General features: G+C 36.0%; 1 protein-coding gene across 20 annotated transcripts in view; it reads left to right on the top strand.

Annotated features, from left to right (window-relative positions):
* The window catches only part of MAP2 (microtubule associated protein 2), a 280,028-nt gene that overhangs the window by 251,367 nt on the left and 4,915 nt on the right, over nucleotides 1–23,746 (top strand). For 19 of the 20 annotated variants that reach the window (XM_032403335.1, XM_032403344.1, XM_032403425.1 and 16 more), the window contains 3 exons: nucleotides 607–754; nucleotides 4,995–5,335; nucleotides 19,943–20,024. In XM_032403335.1, the coding sequence (XP_032259226.1) occupies nucleotides 607–754; nucleotides 4,995–5,335; nucleotides 19,943–20,024 (571 nt within the window). Of the gene's footprint in view, nucleotides 1–606; nucleotides 755–4,994; nucleotides 5,336–17,872; nucleotides 17,966–19,942; nucleotides 20,025–23,746 lie in introns of all 20 variants that reach the window. The other variant, XM_032403426.1, reaches the window with a different exon arrangement.

Raw genomic sequence — 23,746 nt, 5'->3', positions numbered from 1 at the left:
ATGTAATATAATACACCATTTGGACTCAATCAGACACATCAGGATTTAATACTGCCTCTGCTACCTATCAACTCGGTGATCTTGAAAAAATTACATAAACTGATTCAACCTGTTTCTTTGGCTATAAAATGCAGATAGTATTTTGTGGCAAGAATTAAATCATAAATGGATGTAAAGTACTTAGAATTCTAGTCACGTAAATGCACACTACATGCTAGTGGTCACTGTTAACTGGTGTGCATGCAATGCCCCTCGGCAACCCTTTCTGGTTAATAAGTTATCATGCTAATGAAAATTTTTTTAGTAAAATTATTAATTCACTGGAGATTACTTGAGTAAATTCATTTTACCCATGTTATTATTTAGAACTTGAATTTCATGATCAATTATTAGCACTAACTCCAGAATTATATATTTTTATAAAACTTCTAGGCAAATATGAACTCTTTCTAAGTTTCAAAGTAGAAATGCTTATAAATATATGAAATTCAGTAGTGTGTATTAAAAGAAATTCACCTATCAGCACAGGAGGAAAAATAGAGCAATGTAAATCACTTTGTATAATTGAAGACACATAAGAACCCAATGTGTTTTTTCCCCAATCAGGATGGAGTAACCAAGAGCCCAGAAAAGCGCTCTTCTCTGCCCAGACCCTCCTCCATTCTCCCTCCTCGTCGAGGTGTATCAGGAGACAGAGATGAGAATTCCTTCTCTCTCAACAGTTCCATCTCCTCTTCAGCACGGCGGACTACCAGTAGGTTTATTTTCATTTGGCTTCCTTTTTAATCCTTTAAGTGGCAAAGAGCTTATTATGTGTCTATATTTTACATCTTCCCAGGAAAACATACACTGAAAACAAATTATATTTCCTCTAAGAATCAGAAAATCCAGACTGTTCATGGATTCAAAACAGCTGTGTGAGTTAAAATGATTGTTGTGGAAAATGAGTACCTATAAAGAAGTAATTAATAGAGAAAACCAATAGTCAGGAATTTAAAAAAATATATATCTGTATAAGCTTAACCCTTCTTTGGAATCCAATTCCTAAAATCTAACTGGAAAGCCAATTATCAAAACCTAGGATTCTGCTCAATCTGTTAAGAATTTGAATTCCAATGAGGGTGTAAAAATAACATGTTTAGTGCAATAGTTTCAGTTTCTTTTGATTGATGGCCCATAATGAACTGGTTGGCAGTTATCACAGTTTAAATAAAAAATATAAAAAAGTTCCAATCATTACCCACTCAGGTGTTGTGTTACTACCAAGATTATCTAGTTAAAGCATGGATTCAAATTATTTTCATAAATATGTTTCTATTACAACAAAAATAGCTACTACCATTTATTGAGCACATATAGATGCTAAAATCCTAAGACACATTTTTCACTCAATTTAATTAACAATGCTGCTGGTTAGGTATTAATAACCTCATTGAATCTAGTGATGAGAAAAAAGAGGGTAACTTATCCAATGCTATTAAGATAGAAAGTGGTTGAATTTGGTTTTCAGCCCACTGATAACTTCATGACCTTAATGTCTTCTTTATATTTATTTGGAAGAAATAGTACTAGAAAACTGCTACATAGAATCACTTGGAGAGTATCATCTCTGTCATTTAAAATCCATTAAAAATGGTGGAAATTGCTACTCTATCACATTATAGTTGATTTTACTCCTTATTTTAAAAATATTTAACAATAATTGACCCACTTCAAATGTCACTATTTTGTATGACACTTAAAGCATATTTTTGCCTGGAATGAAAGTGTTTATTATAGTTAGAGCAGTTGTGACCTACACACCACTTAGTTTCGTGAAATATTAACATTCTTTGAAATATGTGCCAGGAATACTTTAAAAATCACTAAACTCTTTCTTAGCAAAAATAAAGTATTCAAATGAACTAGCAAAGAAGGCATTTAAGATACAGTAATCTCTTGAGGAAAGACTTTAACTTTGGAATTAGGCATCATCAATATAGAAGCTGTTCAGATAAATCAAAGGCACCAAGTGCTTCCCAAAAGTATACTTTGAATTATGCTTCTATCTGTGGTTATGGAAGCAAAATGGCACTTCATCCAAAAATCCACATCTTCAAACCACTGTGCTCTGCCTTTTAAAGTGCACCTGTATATAAATTGTTCTTATTTCTAAACCAATTCTAAAATTGTTTTTATTTCTAAACCAATTCTATTTTGACTTTCTAACTTACATTCATAAGCATAATGCATTTTATTATTTGGTAGTGAACATAATTCCTACTCTGATAATCTCAGGACATAGGGTTTATTTTCTCTCTGTAAAGCAATAGCTAAAAAACATAAGGACAACTAGAAGAGCAAGCAATATGTCTCCTCCATTCACCCATCATCTCTGTAACTGCACATAGCCATGTCCTGGCATTTTGTACAGCTACTGAGAAAAGCTGAAAGAAACAAAGCTATGCAGTTAGCCCAAGTAGAGAGAAAGGCATTGTCATTGAGGAGTTGACAAGATTAATAAGAACCTACAGCTTAATAAAGTCATTCTTAAATATATTTTTCATAAATATTTTTTAAATTGTTTTAGTAATTCAGATTTAACTCAATTTCAGAACAAATAGGAAATGCTCAAATTTGTCATTTTGATGACAAGAATATAATTTATTACACTAAAAATTGGTTGTATCTATTGAACAGTGGTGTTAGGGCTTAATACTTTTGGTTTTTCTTCATTCTCCAGATATAACACAAAACCTTCATTCCTTAGTTTTCTGAAGTTTAAAGCCATTTTCTACAAGTACAGAAATGACTCTTACTTTAAAAAAAATGTTATTTCTTTTAGTGAAACTTGTTATGCACATGCAGAATATTGCTTCAGCTTAGTCTCCGTGAAGTAAAAAACACCTCAACACACTGATAAATTCTGAATCCAATTTGTACTGTTAAAAAAGAATGTTGAACTCCTACTGTATTCAGATCCCATAAAAGGCATCAGTGCTAGGTACAGTGGCAAATAACAGAGAGAAGATCCTGCTCCCAAAAAGACCTGAGCTATTCAAAGGTGATGAAGTCATAGAGAAAACATTTGAGGAAGAAATGAAGTTTCTGGGAAGAGATTTTTCTGAAGGACACAGTGACTGACTCGAACATCAAAAACTCGGTCCAAAAACAAATTTTGTACCAAGGAAGCCACAAAGAGCCACGTTGGATGTGGCTGTATCATCCTGATCTTGAAATGTCCTTTTTGTGGAAAGCGATAAAAATCAAAGAATGAACACTAATTTATCACATAGTCTTCTTATATCCAATTTCATATTGTCAGTTGAGGAGTCTACCTATCGTTTGCCCTTATGTTAAAAAAACCAAAAGGACACAGGACAACTTTCACTTGATACGTAAAAACTGTTCACTGAAAGAAGTAAAATGATCCTGTTTCTTCAGGAGACTGAACCCAGACCAATGGGTAAATAGATATTGCCTGTAGATTATAATTATCTACGAAGCTCTTTTGAGCTCACTCCTTGTAATTATTTCAGCAAAGATTAATTATCCCCTTTCTCAGAAAGAACTTCCCACACTGATGACCAGTTGTATTAGATGACTCAATGACAGTTCATTGATTTAAAAGTTAATGAGTTATACCTTTATCCTCTACAAAATTTCTAGAAGATTTATTGGTTTTACAAAGTATACATACTTAGTAATAAAAAATAAAATTCATGCCCTTCCTATAAAACACCAAAAAAAGTGAAGAAATTTGAATAATAAATGTAAACCATGTAAATAAGTGTTCTATTATTAAAATCAATGTGTTATTTTAAGCAAAAAGATTTTTAGAGCTAAGAAACTAAATATCATATCTGGCTTAGAATTTAGTATCATCTGGGTAAATGAGCCTCAATGTCCTCATTCTTAAATTAGGACTAATAAGAGCTGTCTCTAACTACTGTGTTTGTTTGGTCATCAGATGTTTGCTGTTCACAAAAGTGCTTTGTAATCTGTAAGGTGGTATCGTCTCATCTGTAGCATTATGTTTTCAAAAAAGCATTTGAAATGGCATTCAAACACACAGTTAAAAAGTTAATATGAAAAAAACATGGCATAGGAAAATGGGAGGAAAAAGTTAAATAATAAAATGACCCTAAAGTCAAGTTGAGGCAAAGAAATGCATCCCAAAATAGGCTGTATAATTGACAGTGGGGGGCCGGGGCGGTTGGGGGTGGGGGAGTATTGATTTGACTCCAAACCGCAAACTAGTAATGAAAGTGTAAGAGAAAACAATCAGGTACAAGATTCACTGTGACTGTGTTGTTAAAACATCCTATTTTTCTAAGAAGAGAAATAGATATTTTTTGGTATTAAGAGCTGAGACAAATTTCCATATAAAGGAAATACATGATACTGTAGAACAATGTCTGACATAATTGCACAGCTTTTAGTAAACACATTTGCAACTCACAGCATTCCTCAATATAAGCTGAAGGAGTAACATTGAAGCACAATTCAATAAATGACTTTGTACACAGGCCAAAATTATTGCTGTCAGTACACAGTTTTATGTTGTATGTCTACCTGAATCTTGGAATGAACTTACTGCACAAAAGAGCAAGTGATCCACACATCATTCAAGGAAATCTTTAGTAAATACTAACCCACATAGAACATGAAGCGCAGACTCTTCTACCAACTTACAGCAGATCCGCATGCCTTAATGACCCCACAAGTATAAAAAACTTCTGACGCCTTCATAATGAGAAGTAAGAAGAATAGATCAAGAAAACCCAAGTTCTTTCTTTGCACTAATAGCAATGCATGTTCAAAAAAATGTCACCAGCTTGTAAGCCTAAAAAAAGGAACTTTCGCCTTTTTGAGCATTGTTGTAATCCACAAATATTCCAGACTCTTTAGAAAGTTCATGTGTTATGAGTTCTAACAACCTGAGGAAAGAGGATGTCTCGAGAATTTTCTGATGCTGTGGTTTTGGTTTGGTTTGGTTTTGTTCGTTTATATAGGGTCAGAGCCAATTCGCAGAGCAGGGAAGAGTGGCACTTCCACACCCACTACCCCTGGATCAACTGCCATCACTCCTGGCACCCCACCAAGCTATTCCTCACGCACCCCAGGCACTCCTGGAACCCCGAGCTACCCCAGGACCCCTCACACGCCAGGAACCCCCAAATCGGCCATCTTGGTGCCCAGCGAGAAGAAAGTTGCCATCATACGTACGCCTCCAAAATCTCCCGCTACTCCCAAGCAACTTCGGCTTATTAACCAACCACTGCCAGACCTGAAGAATGTCAAATCCAAAATCGGATCGACAGACAACATCAAATACCAGCCTAAAGGGGGGCAGGTAAGAATCACATGAACAACATACTTGCTGCCAGAAATAAAATCCCACTAATGATTAGAATGCCCTCCTTATACTATAAACGAACAGTTCTTACAGTGAAGGGGGATGGAGGTGTTAAAAAGTTACTGGTTATGATTCATTGTCAAGAGTTTGGACCTCATCCGAGAAAGCTGGCTTATAAAATATAATGAAAATCACATGTCCTTTCCTTCTGGTTATTACCGGGTAAAAATTGATTTCACCATACAGGAGAATCTTTCCATTGATTGCCTAGCCCATCTTTTCCGAATGTATCTATTGCCCTGTGGATTTTAGCATAAGAGATTAAAATTACATTTCTGATATGAATTTGAGTGTTCTAGTTTAGATCCTGACTGTGACCTCATTTGATGATCTTTTAGTGATTTCGCTTTTATCTCCTTCCTTCTTCAATGATTTCCTATGACATCTTCTACCATTTCCCCATGTTCACTCCCAAATCAGCATGGTTCACCACATTTCTTCTCTGGCTGCTCATGCTTAAAAACTGCAAAGGGTGGACATTCATGTTGATAATAGATAGTTCTGTATAGTTCCAGTGAATGAGAGTATTGGATTAGAACTTCTCTTTAAGATTAATTGTATTGAAGAGGGTTATTAGTAAAGCTCTACCTATTAACTCTTAACTTCAGCTCCAGTACATTCACATTTTTTTTGCCAACCAGGGGCCTTTGAGTTTTGCCTTGACCTCAACCTTGCTTTTACACTGTGTTTAGATGAAGCAATTAGGCTGGAAGGAGATAATACAAATATCATTTAGTATTTCCTTTGTGATTTTGATCTGCCTATGGAATAGTTTGGCTTTTCTTGTCACTAAAGAGATAAAACACCCATCCTTGAGAGAAAGAAGAAAGAAGGTAATCATTTCCTTTGTACATTAACAAACTTGTGATGCCCTCTCGACGTTCCCAAAAGACTTTCTTTCAACATCAGTGTTCTTTTCTGCCACTCTTTCTTGTCTGTCTTGTATTTTCTGCCACTGATTTTTGGTGTCCCTCTTTCATGCCAAAGAAATTGTATTTTCAGGCAGGGTTAGAAGAAAGATCTTGCCAAAATGTGGAGCTATCAAGGACTCCTACTCACTGCTGAAACAAAAATTCAGCGTTGCTTCTTCCCTTAGCAGCAAACTTGCTTGCTGTCTCATTGTGATTCTGTTCAAGAAAGCCCAAGGAGTTACAAAAAATCCACCAAAGGAATTGGGGGAAGCAGAAGGCGGGGTGGTGCTCCATATGCCCTTTGTGGAATGACTATAACATTCGATAATAATAAAGTCATAGACAAATGCTTTTTCATAAAAAGATGTTATTAAAATATGAGCTACACGAAATCTTTTTAAGCAAAACAAAACGAAACATGAATTCTGCCAAATTTGATCCTGTAATTTCATAAATCTCATACTATTCTTGCATTCCTCAGAGTTTTGCACATCCAAGAGAACGAAATATTTGGGGCCTTTTGGAAATATCCAAATGCTCTATTGTTTTATATTTATACATAAATAATAGACTAAGTTAAATAAAATCAATTTAGTGCCAGTTTGAAAGTTTATCATTTTAGCTTTTGGTGAGATACCTCTTAAAATGGTGCAACTATTATGTATATTTAAAATCAGTCCTCTTTCTATAAATGTCCTTGTATGCAGTATTTTCCATATTTAAATGTGGGGTTTACTGGCTTATATTCCAGAAAATATTGATACTGAAAAGAATATGTTTCTTCTTAGAATCACAAGGGAATATAATTTATCTCTTAAGATATTTTCTTGAAACTAAAAAGAAAATTGCACTAAGATGGAATAATTATGGATATAATTTGACATGAAAATTCTACAATATATCATCTTATTCCAATGACTCCTCAAGTTAGAGAGGCATGAAGAATGGTTTTAGCCTCAGCTTTGCCAGAATCACTAAGGTTAAACCAAGCCAAAAAATAGGAATACTTCTTTTTCTTTCTGCTTCTTGTACCGTATCTGTGAATATTTTATATGTAATTTCAGTTGACTTCTGCTATACTTGGTAATTCATAAAACTGACATAAAGATACCTTACTCTTTTGAACTCAACTAAAACTTCCTTAGAGATTGTGGTAATTAATGACTAGTAAAGACACATGACACAAAAATTACTGAACAGAAACAGCCTTAAATTCACAGTGTCACTTGAAGAACATCTCTTCTTTCATAAGGCGAGTGTTAAACCTGCTGCAAAATTATCCTAGCTCAGCTGGAGATGACTTGGAAAAAATCCACAACAGTGGAGTTATGAAGTGACTTTTGTTGGAGAACCAGGAGGTATTTCCTCACCAACATAAGAAACAGATGGAAGGAAGATATTTGCCTTCTATTTTGTGACAGATGGGATAATCCATTTAAATTGGAGGGGGAAATGAATTGGGAAATTGAGGTGCACTGCAGTTGAACTGTCTTTGTAGGAAAAATATATCACTTAACACTTTAACATTATCCCCTTAAAAGCCTCAAACACAAGGAATGAGGAGAGATTCTTTTTCTGTACATGTTAAACTGCAGGTTTTGACAAAATTTTTATGTTAAAGCTTCTTAGAAATTATCAAGATGATATGCTAAAGACCGTTGTTCTCTGAGGATCCATAACTCACTCTGTTGGGAAAATTGAAGCTACTGGCATGTCATTCCTAATTATAAATTGGATAATCCTAGGATGTTGGAATGGACAGTGGTCAACTCAGAATCAATGAAGAGGACAGGACAATAGCAGTACTTTTTGTAGGAGGCAAGTTTTGTAATAGAGATATGCAGTCTGTAGATACCGAGAAAAATAGTCACACAATTCTTATTAATAAATAAGGGAGCAAATTTATAGATGTAACCTTAATTCTTCTACACAGGCTCTATTGTTATAAAATCTGGAGTGGTTAGATTGTATGTAAATGATTTAATTTTAAAAGCTATGTTATTGCTGCTTGTGCAATCATTAAGAATTGGGAGGGGAAATATGTAATAAAAAATATATCTGTCTTGGAAGTTCAACAACTTTCCAAGTTGGGAAGCCTTATTATTTCCCTCAGTTTGAGCATTTATTGCTCTTCTGTATGTATAGGTTGTTTGCTCACAGTGATCATCACTTCTATTGAAGGTCCGATTTTGTATTGGAAGAGAGCCTTAACTTTGTGTCTCAGTTCAGTGAGGCAAATCAATGCATAATGGAATAGATAAAAGAGCTGAAAACATAAGGAGCTTTACAGAAAGCAATAAAGTTAATCTTTTCAGCTGAAACACAAATTCATTCTACTGGAAAGAACATAACACAATCTTAGATTCACTGTAGATAGTGACCTTGGTTAATTTAACTCAAGGCTTGGGTAAGACTGTCTTAGTAAGTGTATTAATTTAAAACTATTTCAATATAGTTAGCTCCCTATTCTTCATTAAATCTCAATCTAAATTTTAGAATAAGTAGTGTTAGCTTTTTAAGAACACAGCTGCTTGATTTAAACAAAAATAGGAAAATAAACAATTTCTCTAAATGCGTGGCATAAAAAAATTAGGCAGGAACTCAGTGAATGATACTTCTTACCTTTTCTATCAATGCATCAGCTTTTTTATAGGTGCTTTGATTTATGTGTAATACTTTTACATGCTTTAACAAGTTTCTTCTTTTTTCTCCATCAGCCTTATGAAGATCAGTATACAAATCACAATTTTTGTACCCTTGTCATAGTTGAAAGTTACTGGTGAGGTAGTTTCACAAAGGCTCTTTCCATTCATAGTTGTTGGATAGGATGATTATTAGGTAGATCATGATCTCTGCAAGGCCATGTCTGTGGATTTGATTGATCGCCTTGTAAATTATATGCTTCTCCTTCATTAATGGAGCAGTCATTTGAGGTCAGGTGGACTAAAAAGGATGGTGGCATCTTCAAGCAAGTCACTCCTGTTCAAGAAGAGAACGGTACTTCTCTTTTATATAAAGAATCTTATAGAATTTGTCAATCTATTACCTTCCCAGTCAGTGTTGCCCCAGCATCTTTTTAAAAAAATTGATTTGGATAAATCCATTAGACTAGGACCTATGAAGTATATACTCACATTCTAGAAATAAAGTAATCTATCTTCTATCCCTCACTTCTGTATCGATCCATTGATTTAAGGAACATTGGATGTCAGAGATACTCAGCTCCTTATAGTCCAACTTCCATGTTTTCACAGAGTAAGAAACAGAAGTCATTATAGTACCCACATCTTGCATATGGGCTGCTAATAGCATTCTTTAAAGGCTGAACTATAAATTCAAGTTCTAGAATTTTGTATTTAATGAAGAATCACTTGTCTACACAGTATGCAATTTAATGCACCTTAGTTATTGTTTTGTTTGCTTCAACTTTGGTTGCACAACATGAGAATGGCAACACTATTTAACACTCCCTCCCACACCAAGGTTCTATCACATCAGGATTGAAATTAAGGGTTTTGATCTTTTATAATATTTATGTGAAATAATTTAATGTAAATAATGTGTTAGAGTAATACACTATTGAAAAGTTGAGACCATTAAATTTGGAAAGTTATGTTGTATTTCTTATCATATTTTTTATTCTCCTACAACTGACAGATTATTTTTTAAAATAATTCTAAAAATCAATGTTTAGAAATAGAGTATAGACATTTTCAAATTCCTATAGATAGTATCAAGGACAAATAATGAAATATTAATTTTAAAATCTACCTTGGCATCTTTAAAATAAATGGTGAGCTGTCTTGTAATTCCTCAGTAATTCCAGAAAGTCAAAGTTGTACATTCATTTTACTCATCATTTATTCAACAAGTACTTATTGAATACCCATTATGTTCCATGCTGTGTTCTAGATACTGAGAATGTAACAATGAACAAAACAGACAAAAATTTTTGAAATTCCTACCTTCCTAGAATTTACATTCTAGGAAGAAAAACAAGTCAGAAAATATTATATAAGAAAAAATATGTAACAAAATGAGAAGGAGAACAACAAATCAAGGAAGAGATTTAAAATATGTGGAGAGGAGATGACATTTCTTGATAGAATGACTAGGAAAGCCCCGAGAAGGTGATAATTTGAATATTTTAAGGAACTGAAGGACTGAGCCACGTAGATAACTGGGGGAGAGTATTTCAGGCAGAGAAAACTGCACATGCAGAAGCCCTGGGGTGGAAGCAGGCCTGGCATGTTTTAGGAACATCAATGTGGATGATGCCACATAGATATTTGAGAGTGGAAAGTTCAAGTTAAATGATTCTTTTAAAATATCATTACACCTATTCAAATAATAGAACTTTGCCAAGTCACAAACCTAAGAGTCATCTTTTCAACTCTCTCTCCTCATCCCATATCCTGGCCATCATGAAGTGCTAGTGGTTTTGTGTCCAGAATAGCTCTTAAAGCCACCCATTTCTCTTAGTCTGCTCTGCACCACCCTAGCACAGGATCCATTATCTCTTGTCCATGTCACTGCAATAGTCATTAAGTTCTTTAACTGGTCTCCCTGCATCTGTTCTTTTCTCGATCTGAAATGCTCTCCATGATGTAGACAGTGCTTTTCACCACACTTGTAATTAAGTATCCCATTGTATAACTAATTATTTAATGTCTATCTTGTCTCATCTACTAGACTATAAGCTTCATGAAATCAAGGATGAGGTTGATCCTGTCCTCAGGGTCCAATATATAGTAGGTGCTCAATAAATATTTGTTGAATGAAAGTTGAATGAATGTGGTGGTACACCATATGCATGGAGAGATTCATTCTTTCTAGTGATTTGTTGAATGAGTGGGAATGCTTAGTGCCATTACCGTTATGACCCAAAGAAACTTCCCATGTTTGGACCACAGTGAAATTTGGCTAAAAGAATATTGGACCAGGATATAAGAGCTGAGTTCCTAGCCCAGCTTTTCTATTATGTGACCTTAGATACTGACGTCTCTGGTCCTTAAGTTTCATACTTGTATAAGAATGGAAACAACAAAATACACTTCTTTTTGTAGCACCAACTAATTTAATGTATTAGCACCATCATAATGTAGCAATATCTCATTTAAGCAGAACTTGAGGCCACTTTAAGCTCTCAAATTCATGGTTCTACTTAGAGTATGGTAGTATTTTTGCATTAGAGCTCATTAAAAATATTCGTTTAGTTATTCTAATAGATTCCTTAATTATTTTTACCACAAAGGGCAAGCTGAACTTGAGTAAAAACTCAGTGCTTCCAAAGTAAGAGGAATGTAATTAGGGAAGAGGGAGCACTATGAGAGAGAGGGAGGAGGGAATGAAAAGAGTGAAATATAGAGAAGAATCTTTTTTATATTTTCTTATAAAGTTTTAGGCATTATCTTGAGACTTTTTTAGGCCTTTCACATCTAATTTGAATAAGTTGCTTTGAGTTTTATATTCAAGGACAAAATGGAATTAATGCTGGAGGCAAGTAATAAATTATACTGAAACAGGGTTTTTTTTCCTCATTATATAAAATTATGATGGCCACCACTATGAAGGGTCTTGAGTACTAGTAACATAGAAGTAAATTTATAAAATTATAAATATTATAAACTAAAAGAGAATTGAAATGTATTTAGATTTATTTCTCATTCACATGGGCATCATGTTGTGAAACATTTACTAAGCCCCTGCTGGGTACTATATGACAAAAGGGGAATGAGACAATAAGACATGGTCTCTACCATCTACGCAGAAAAGAAATGGCTTTTTTTTTTTTTCATTTCTCATCTTCCCCTAGTGCCTTGCCCTTGTGTAATTTTTAAGTTCTTTCCAAGCCATTTCTTTCCATCTCATTGAGCTACAAATAAGTGCTAAATAAGAAAAGTAATAAAATATCCCATGAGCTTTAAAATACTGTCAACCCAACATGAAGGAAAACTGTTCACTGAAATGCATTATGGTATATTGACAAGATTGTGTGTGTGAGAGAGAGAGAGAGAGAGAGAGAGGGAGAAGGTCAACATTATCTCAAAATGAAAGCTCCTTGATATCACGGACCCTGCCTTTATGCAACAGAATGTTTAGAATTATAATTCAAGTATCTTTTGCAGGGTAATGAAAAGTTTTGGAGCTAGGCTTTATAAACATTAATTATTAAAAAACTATGAAAAAGAATTACCTCTTTGGGTTTACAAAGTTGAGACCTATAGAGTCCTTTTTTTTGTTTGTTTGCTGTTCATTTACAAGCCAAGCAAGAACATAGGAACAGTCTTGAATCTCAGGTTGTTTTCAAACAACTGAACAAACTCTTTAAAAGTTACTGCCTTTATGCTTGGCCCTCTATTCTTTAAAATTTCTTAGAAATTTAAACTGAAGAAAAAAAATGTAATGCCAATGTTTAACAATGAGGCCAATGTCTAAACTCATTGTCTGTTCCACCAAACAGTTCTTTACAAAATTTTCAGCAGGATTTAGGTTTTGAATGTGGTTCTCTTTTCTGTGTGGTATAGCCTGCCTGAAAATTTGTCGGACCCCTTCATGGACCCTCCAACTCATCCCTTTCCTTCACAGCTCTGTGGAATTGTATGTTTTGACATGAACTGTTATTTCTATTTAAATGTGTACTCCAATATATTTATTGCTTGTATTTGATCCATTGATTTTTGAAGAAGTTATTGGTCAGTATAGGCAGGGTTATTTAAAATTTGGAATAGACTATAAAGTTCGTATGCATTTTTTTTTAAAGATTTTATTTATTTATTTGACAGAGAGAGACAGCCAGAGAGGGAACACAAGCAGGGGGAGCGGGAAAGCGAGAAGCAGGCTTCCGCCGAGCAGGGAGCCCAATGCGGAGCTCGATCCCAGGACCCTGAGATCATGACCTGAGCTGAAGGCAGTTGCTTAACCAACTGAGCCACCCAGGCGCCCCTCGTATGCATTTTAATCTGAGCACAGGGCTGCTAACAGATGAATCTTTGAAAAACATCATCTATTCCAAAGAACTTTCATTCTTCAGAAATATCTGTTGTGGTCATATATTTTTTTGTTTTAATATATGATATCTCAGGACTCTATATAGGATAGATAAATAGTTTTCATTAAAACTGAATGCTATGGAATGGGAAATACTTTTGGGAGAGAGAGAGAAGTGTTTTTATAATGCAAGGACAAAGAAAGGCTTCATTTTGAATCATGGAACACTACATCAAAAACTAATGATGTACTGTACGGTGACTAACATAACATAATTAAAAAAAAAAAAACCTTAAAAAAAAAAAAAAGGCTTCATTTTAAGCACTCCTGAAAAATGATGTAAAGCCAAAGGAAAAACTTAATCTCTGATAAAGTTGAAGGGTTACTGGCTACTACTTCCCTTTCAAAAGAAAACAAAAGCATTCTTTCTAAAACAACATTGGATGAAGAAGAAAGAAATGATAGAGCAATTGAGGTTCAGACCTAGAGGATGCCTGTAGAGCCTAGCACTGTCTTGTAGGAGAGCCAAGAACAGAATCCCAACTTCTGGACCCCCAGTTACTCTCCATATCTTGCTCTCTTGAGCTGACCTGTGGGTCTTTTGATAAAGAAAGCAGCATCAGAGAGTGTCAAATCCAAAAAAAAAAAAATCAAAATCCCATTGCTTAAGAAATGCAAGTGGACACTGTGATTAATGCCTCTGGTTTATAAATTGTTTTACTAAAAGTTATAAATTAGGATTGCATTTTCTTTCATTTTACATTTTTCATATTTCCAACTAATCTCTAGGAAGAGAGATTTGTTCTTGCCTGTAGACATATCCTACATTTGTCTTCCTGTCCTTTCTTAGAGTAACCTTGCTTCGGGAAAGTAGAAGTGTATTTTTCTAAAGGTGCATTTAAACTTACATGCAGAGAGTGTAGTGGCCTATCATTTCAACTGAACCGTCATTATAAAACCAACTAGAGTCACACCAGAAATACCCAGAAAGTCACTACACTGTACTTCCCTTGCATGGTGGAGGAAGATAGAATTAGTAAAAAGTAAAATAAAATAATTCTGATTAATTATTCAATTACATTAACCTATTCTTTTTAACTCTTTAAGCTTATATGACTCTTATGTGAACGAAAAGCCAACTATGAATGCAAGCAAGTCACCAACCTTTGTCCGTGAAACTGAAATCCTTTTTTGCCAACCTCCCATGGGAGGAACTGATTGGGTTGATCCTTGAAGAATGATGAGTTCCAGACTCAACTTGGAATGAGGGCGTTCTAGCAAGAGATAATAACATAAAGAAAGCATGGGAACAAACTTGAAAATGTAAACAAGGGCCTTAAAGTATGGAATGTAAAGTCTGGCCAAAATGTAAAGTTTTGAGAAGAGGGCTCAAAAATCAGAATTTCTGAGAACCCCGGTTGCCTACCCAAGAAGTTTTGATGTGTTTAATAGGAAATAGAGACTTTGGGAGAATTTTGAACAAGGCAGAGCTTTAGAAAGATGATTCACTTGATTGAAATAATACATTTTTTCCTTCCATTGTGAAGTATACAGAAAGAAAGATTGTCACACACTTTCAAATCACCCCATTTTACATTAATAGTGCAACTAAAAATTTTGATTGAAAGACATTGACAAGGGTAGAATGTAGTTTAGAGTTAACCTTGGATAATGATTATTCAAATATTTTTTCCTCCATATCGTGAATATAGAAAATTAGTTCATCAAATAAAGGTTTGTTATATTTTTTTTCTAGACCATCTCTGAGATGTTAAAATAATTTTCCCTTGACATACAGGAAAACAAAAGCTCAATGGAAATTCCTTCCCCCAAAAAGTCAAGTTAAAACTTGACTCTCTGACTTCAAAAAATAATGATAATAATCTGGAATAAAGTTTTATCCTTCACAGCAGCCATCTATTTTTCTATCTTATGCAGTGGTTTCTGAGGACTGCTGGTATTTGTAGAATTAATTCTCTAAAGTGTTAACTATTGGTAAATGATCCCAGAGATCTTTGGCATGAAGTATTTTGTAATTTTGTTAAAGCATAAATGTGCATCACATGGACTAGGTGGGTGCTTAGGTGCAAGTTATCAGGCTAGAGCATAAATCTTACTGAGCATCAAGCATCCAGTGCCCAAAGTGATTTCCATTTCTGTCTATTTGGCCATCAAGCAAAATGGTGAATGTCATCCTCTACCTTATTTGAAACAAAAGCAATATACTCTGAAGCTATTGCAAATATGGAAATATGTAAAGAACATGCCATTAATCCATGTCAAAGGTCTGCTTCACATTATGAATTGAACAGACATTGAAAGTCTCCCATCGTAAAAGGCCAGCTAATTGTTTCACTAGAAAATCCATGATTCTTTAGAAAACCTGGGGAAAATCAACAGAAGGCAGCCTTTAAGTTTTAGGATTTTAAAATTTAAATTGTCTCTAAGTAATGCTGGCAATGTGCCCCCTTGGGGTTTGAATCATTTGTTTTAAAAATCATAAAAATTGCCAGTTGATTAAATGTTAGAGTCAAACAGATTCATGCAACTGAATTTGGAATTTCCATTTTTGCAACAAGTGAATCAGATTTAACATTTAGCTTTTGATCACTGGGTAATGAGTCACTTGATTTGTACTCTAATGATCTCTAAATTAAAATTTGCAAATGAAATATGAGACCCTATATGTCCCCAAGGATTAGGAAAAATGGCTTAGATGAATTCTATTTCATTGCCAAAATAGAGACTCATGGAGGATAATTAAAAGTATTATTATTTGAAATAATAAAATTATTTGCTTTCTAAAAATAATTTATCTATGAGGCTTGAAATGTAATGGCCCTTGTTGACTTAAAGTTATTGGCATCTACATTTTCTGTGAAATTCTTAGCCTGCCACTACATTTATTGTTAGATACAGACTCTGTGATATTCCCCCCTTCTTTTTAAATTGGGATTTTTATCATGCCCTAAAGAGTGACCCAATCATCATGTTTTCTGACTTCAGATTTTGACAAGAAGCCCTTCCCTTGGGCTGCCAATGAGAGCTGTCAATGACATTTCCCTGTAAGGGACAAGCTCTCTTGTCAGTGTCAGACAGGCACTGCGATTTAAGCTTTGTCTGGTTAAAAATAGTCAGGAGTCAACGTCATCTTGAAGTTTTTACTCTTTTTTGCAAACACCAAAAGATGTGATACCACTCTTGGAGATGGCTGTATATCTAGGATGTATTTATTTAGCATTTTTTATAAGAGGACAAACTTGGGGCGCCTGCGTGGCTCAGTCGTTAAGCGTCTGCCTTCAGCTCAGGTCATGATCCAAGGTCCTGGGATCGAACCCCGCATTGGGCTCCCTGCTCGGCGGGAGGCCTGCTTCTTCCTCTCCCACTCCCCCTGCTTCTGTTCTCTCTCTTGCTGTGTCTCTCTCTGTCAAATAAATAAATAAAATCTTAAAAAAAAAAATAAGAGGACAAACTTTCCCCTAAAGCATTGAAAACATAATTTCTCTTTAGCTATTAAGGGGACATGGGGAGAGGAGTAGAAGTAGCCAAAGTAAAATCAAACAAACAAACAACAAAAATAAACCTTTCTTTCCATGCTTACATTGCTCATGTGCTCTCCAAAACATGCAAAATTTAAGACACATAGAAATCGTTACAAGAGCTATTACTTTGCACATTACATTACACCAGAATAATATCTGTCCAGATTTAGATTTGCTATTGTCTTCAAGATGAATACTGAACTTTCTGAAAATAGAAATAAAACACCTAACCTCAAATCTTTTGGACCTAGCCGAGGCCTGGACTACTTCTACATGACCTACTATAAGTCAGTTAACTAGTGGCCCTTGATTTGCCCCCCTCTAAAATAATGGAAAGAATGCTTCTGCACCAACCATCCAAGGGTTATGGCTATTTATGAGCAGCTGTCAGCGAGAAGACTTTCAGAAGACCACTGAGCCAAATCTGCAAGGCAATAGTGAAGCCCTTTCAGCAGAGGAGGCCCTGAGCCCCCTTGTTGACCCTCTTGGGAAAGCAAGGGTTCTGCTGGATGAATGAGAACCCTCATCTGTGGCATTCAGCCCATCCAGTCATGAACCTCACCTGTGCCAGGTGGACCAATAATACAATCAAGTGTACCAGGTGATTTATAATTGTGATGGCTGACACTGTAGGATTGAACGGGAGTAGGGCAAGAACTATACTGAACTACACTATTGGACCTTTTATAGAGTGGAAACTGAGTCCCAGTTTTACCCACAATATTGGAAGCCTCCCAGTCACAGATAATCCAACTTTTATTTTTCTTTTCTTCTAATTGTTTCCAGGTTACACCTGCTTATAACTTAGATATCTAAAGCTCTTGAGCATTTGGCCCTTGGGGATTCAGGGGACTAGGGCTCATATTAAATGATAGATCTGTTCTTCAATTCCAGTGTTAGTTTTTTTCTCTTAAATGATTATGTAGGTGGAAGGAATTTTGGAGCCTCCTTGGCACCAACCCATTCTGGCTCCCTATGCCCAGCATACTGAAAGAAAGATGCACAGTGAAGTTACCTCCAATTCCTTCTAGGTTAGGATTTTAAACAAGAAGATCGATTTTAGCAAGGTTCAGTCCCGATGTGGTTCCAAGGATAACATCAAGCATTCTGCTGGGGGCGGAAATGTAAGTAGAAGCTTCTATTAGAAAGCTCTCCTTGATTGCGTGGAGCCATCTGCAGAGCCAGCCCCCTGGCTCTTTAACTGCCTCTCTCCCAATGCACCCCCCCTTCTTGTGGCTGCTCCACATGTCCCCTGGTCTGGGAGCTTGTCACCCTCGCATTTTTGCTGGTGGGCTTCCCATCCTTCCCTGAAAGATTTATCAGCAAATTTCTTGCTTTCAGTTGAGGAATAAAACCTTACTGGGCTGCATCATGTCTTTCAGGGGGATGGCAAACCCACCTCACTTGCCAATTTTGTTTGCTGGCCTTTGGCTTCAAGGTATCTCCTCATGCTGTCTCTACTCCCCTACAAACGTCAGCTGGGCACACACTTTTATAGCTCCATTTCAATTACTCTTGAGGAAAAGACTGATACACTTGAAAGTACCCAAAGTGTGTAATGTCAGTCTTCTGTGCATCACTCTTCATGAGAGTTAAGATATCATTTGGAATAATGCAAAACTAGTGAAGCACAGTTCATCTGTCATTCAAAGTGAAAGGATTCAAGTCCCAGTATAAACTTTGTCTTGATGGGATTTTTTTTTTCTGTGTCTTGAATTGAGTGGAAATAGTATCTTTTGAGAGGAAGGGAAAGATGAATCCATGTTTCTCAGAGTTGAGGCAGAGCTGAAACAGGCAAACTCAAGGTAAAGGAAGCATGGTTCTTCACAAAATAAGAATAATAAAGGTGACCCATGCTGATTCTCTATTCTATGGATCCTTGTCACCTAAACTTCAGATTCTGGCCATCTGTGACTCAGTTTACAGAGTGTCAAGTCCAGAATTCTCGCCTGTTTAATAACTCTTGGCTCCTTGCTCCTCAGCTGGGCAGAGATGGAGTCAAGCAGTGAAAGGGGAGACAAGCCAGTGCCTTCTACCAGGAACTGTCACCTGTTGCTCAAAGTAGTTCCACTGAGCATGAAAATGTCACTATCGTAGGAAGTCCATAGCAAGGTTTGCTAGGCTCCTTAAGAGTGCTGAGCTAAGCCTCAGGATCAGTATTTACATTGACACGGTGGTGCTCCTCCCTGTGTCCTGACTGTAAGTGCAAACCGTGTGGTACTCTCACAAAAGCAGTCTCAGTCCTGGGAAATACCTGGAGGGTGTCAAAGGGTGACCCCTATCCTCTCCTGCAGGCCCTGCTGGCCTAAAAGGCTAGGTGGCAAAGGATAAATTGAGATAACTAACAATCTTAAAGTAAATAGGGGAGCTTCCAACCTCCAAAACAATAGTCTTAAACTTTCCTCTAGAGAAGAATCACTTGTTCAAATATGCAGATTCTGTGGCCCCATTTCCAATTCAGTAATACCCTTGTATTTCTGATGCCAATGGACAGTGCACCACAATTGGAAAAACACTGTTTCTAACATGGGGAGAGGAGATAACTTCAATAAAACACAAGAAAAAAATGTTACTACCATTTTATAATTTGGTGGAAAAGAAAAATTCCATTTCGCCAAGACATGACAATAATATTTTAGAAAAGCTTTGATCTTTCTTCTTCTTATATCTTAAAGCAATGTTGGTCCTCTTGTAACTATGAGCAATGTTGGTCACTTTTATGTAAAAATCATTTTTAAAAAAATAATTCATCTCTTAACTTGGCTCTTTGCTTATGGAAAGGTTTAACATGGTGTGGCTTTGTTCTCTGAGTGGAAGCTTGCCTTATTAATCCAGGTGTTTCTATCCTCTTGTGGCATGATCTGTTTTCTACTAATAAAATCTTCTATTCTAGGATTTTCTTTCATTTTGGTCCTTCTTTCCAACCAAATGTGGGAGTACACTGGGAGGTTATGTTTTCCTATGTGTGTGTATGTACTTCAGTTTGGGTTTCTGTGTTGTTGTATATTGTTAGTTTGGGTATGTTTCTGGATTTTATGTATGAGCTTGGGGGCTTGCCCATGTCTCGACCATTTTAAGTGTATTTTATATGGTTCATACAGGTACAGATTGTTACCAAGAAGATAGACCTAAGCCATGTGACATCCAAATGTGGCTCTCTGAAGAACATCCGCCACAGGCCAGGTAAATAAATACTTCTTGGTAGTTTGGGAAATATTAAATTGCTCAAGAAATCAACAAGCAAAATTTTTGTTGTGAAATACCTAATTGGAAAAACGTCTCAAAATCCTGAAAACTCATGGTTTTATTAATAGAAACTTAAGTTAGAAACTTTAAGGCATCTTCATTTGAGCAAGTAAACTCAATTATCACAAGGAGGCCACATATCATAGGACACGTTCAAAATTAAAAGGTATATAAGATGCACTTATCACTATGTACTCAACATGCTTATTGGAGCTCTTTTGAAATATATGGTCTATAAAATACCTTGGGCCATGTATTCATACATAATTACATGGATTGAAAGCAGCATTTCCAAAGATTTTTCATGGAAGTATTTTGTCTTCATATGTGAAAGAAGGATTGTGTTTAAGCAAAGCTGATGAAAGTATTTATCTGCTAAATTTCTCAGATCCTATAGTAGGTCAATAAGCATTATGAATCCTCAGCAGAATGCAGTGCTTAATTGACCCATCTCTTGACGCAGTGCTTGTCCCAACTTATTTAACCATTGGCCTCTTGTTTTTCTATAGGACTAGTGATCTAAAGTACAATTTACATTCATACCTGTTGGGGATTTTTTCCTCTTTAAAGTGTAAATCTAACATAAGTCATTTTTTCTGAGTATCATTATTATATATTTTTGCTAACTTCTACCTCCATGCATATGTAAATAATGGACAACTGTCAAATTTGTCATTTTCTTGAGAATATTTTGACACAATATATACCATTGAATTATAGATGGACAAGAGGAAGCCTTTGGTGTGCTTGATATCTTAATTAAACCATGTAATAGGTTATTCCCATTAATTACTGTCTCAAACGTTATCAGAAACAAAGTATAAGAACAATCAAGCCCAAAAAGATTTCTGACCAAGAAAAGATTATTAAGAAGAATTTATTAGTTGAAAATAAAGGTAGGTAGGATAAGTTTCAAAATGGATAAATGCACTGGAAATATGTCTAGAAGTCAGGCTTCACTTTGACAAAGAGTGTTCATAAAGCAAGTCAAGGAGTTAGATAATACATATACAGAATCTCTACTGGTTCACAACCCTCTTGGGAGCTTCCCTGGTGTAATCTGAAACTGGCCCCTGTACTCAGAAGACAGGGAGAAACCGAAGAAAGAGGTAGGCCACTCCAGGTGAGTAGGTGGCAGTTTTAATAAGTAAAGGGAACTTACATATGAGGCTTCTCTTGGGTAGCAGCAAGATGGATCCTCACACCCGCCCACCAAATCTTAAAAGTTTATAAAGAAGCCTTAACTGGGTTTAGTCATGCATACGGTGTTTGTGTTCTCAACACCACATCATTATCTCAAGGCTCTGTCCTTGGAGGAGCCTCTGGGAGCAGGAAAGGCAAGCAGGGGAGGAAATGAGAAGCCTCCGAGTGCCCAGGTCCAGCTTTCAGGTCAATCAGTGTCACATCTTTTTGTAGATGTTCCCCAACAATCTCCAGTACGAATTTCAGAACCGCTTCCTTGGCATTAGCTTCTCTGTCATTCCTGAGGCGGCAGGGACACGGTCTCACACTGCATATCTTCACAATTCTGCTGTCTATAACTCAAGCTTACAAACACTTAGTTGACTCTGTCCTGCTGTGTCAACAGTCGGACTGAAGTATTTGGCCATACTGCCTATTTTCTTCTAAAATGCAAAAGAAAATATTAGATTCTTTAATTTAGACAGTAAGTATTCCATTAGCCAAATTCAACTGGACTCTTGATGTACAGGAAAATGTGACATAGTTAAGGAAGTAGTCTATGTAAGATTTATTGGTCATAAAAGACTATTGTCATGGACTCCCACCTATTTCTAAATCTAGATCTTTCTTTTATAAGAACTGAATCAGATAACTAAATTCATAAAAAAGTGTTAATGATCTTTGACAATGGCAAGCTTTTCACAAAGTTACTTTGGAATGTGGAATATCTAAGGAGAAAATAAAGGAAACAGTTCAACACATGGAAGCCCAACTTTAGGACATATGGAGCTTGATGAAGATTATAGTCCTTCACGATTACTGCTCCTGGTAGATGCCAGAATTCTTCAGAGCCAAAGGCATAGATCTGTGAATTCAAATGGGCTTCTCTAACAGTTACATAAAAATTTCTAGTAGGATTTCAACAAAAACAGACTTCTCAAGCTTCCTTTTCTGAATATATTTTGGGTCAATATTACATTTTTTTTCTCTCCCTCAAAATAGAGTTCAGTAAAAATTTTAACAGGTTCATAACTCTGTCCAACATATAATCATAAAAGAAAGCTTGCAAAGGTCATTTCTGTTAGAGGCTATCAAAAAAATGGAAAAGACCCCAAGAAAGTTGATCTCATCAGTTTGAAACTCAACATCCTCCAGCCTCTAACCAAGATAAGTATGTTTTATGAATCACCTTAATCCCATCACAGCTAAGACGAGAGACCCATATGGCTAGGTGAAATGTTGGAAGAATAACACTTCCTGCAATAATGCATATTTTGAGGGAGGGACAAGTACATGTCTCCTATAAACACAAGTTAAATAACAGTGTGCACATCCTAAAGCTTCAGGAGAAGAATGAATGGATATATCTTCAAAATGTAATCTAATAACACCATATAATTTCAAGGGGCCCCTAGCCAGGTAGTTGGGTGTCGATATAAATGTCTAGGTATCATATGAGAAAAATACCATAAGGTCTAAGGCTGTGAAGACTTAACAGACCTTTCTTTTGGGCTATAGAGATAAATAAGCATCGAGAGTCCAAAATTAAAAAATCTTCCCCATGTTTCTCCCAAGTCAAAATCCTACAAGAGAAGCAGTAATAATCATAGATGGTCATGTCATTTACCACTGGCCTTCCAAAGAAATGCACACAGCCAAAACCAAATTGCTAATCAAAGTGAAAGCAAATCTCAGGTGGAGAGGTAAAGGGGTCTAATTCAGCTTCTTTTCAAGTCAAAGACATCAGCAGACCCTCAAAAGGTGCTCAGGGACAGGCTAATGGACAATGGGTACCTACCGGAATTGAACTCCCTGCATTTACAAGCTGGGAAAGGCATACAGATTTAGGGGCACCACTCTGCACTCTCATCTATCAGCAGATCCTCATATTTCAGACTAATTAGCATTTAGGAAGATGCCATGGTCAAAACTGTCACCACATTATCAGATCAAAGTCAGTGTCAGATTGGTCCTATGCCAACTGTACAAGAGTGGGATTTCCTGAGGTTCTCTTCCTGTTGCTCCATTTGCTAATGATAATGGTAAATTCTCAAAGCTCACTGGTTATAAACAACTTAGCTTCCAACTCCAATTTCATCAGTCAAGCCATCAATGTTGAAAATTTACAAATGAATATATTACCCATATGTGTACCATTTCTAACCTAATAGTTTTTGGGGTTTTTTTTTTGTTGTTTTTTGGGGGTTTTGTTTTTTGTTTTTTTGGAAGAGTGACCTATTACCATGAAGAAGAATAGAGATCTTCGGGGCGCCTGGGTGGCTCAGTTGGTTAAGCGACTGCCTTCGGCTCAGGTCATGATCCTGGAGTCCCTGGATCGAGTCCCGCATCGGGCTCCCTGCTCGGCGGGGAGCCTGCTTCTCCCTCTGACCCTCCCCCCTCTCATGTGCTCTCTCTCTCTCTCTCATTCTGTCTCAAATAAATAAATAAAATCTTTAAAAAAAAAAAAAAAAAAAAAA

The sequence above is a fragment of the Phoca vitulina genome, unplaced genomic scaffold (assembly GCF_004348235.1).
Source record: "Phoca vitulina isolate PV1807 unplaced genomic scaffold, GSC_HSeal_1.0 scaffold1, whole genome shotgun sequence".
NCBI classification, from domain to species: Eukaryota; Metazoa; Chordata; class Mammalia; order Carnivora; family Phocidae; genus Phoca; species Phoca vitulina.
The sequence above is the reverse complement of the archived record's forward strand: the minus strand, read 5'-3'. Positions and strand labels throughout refer to the sequence as shown.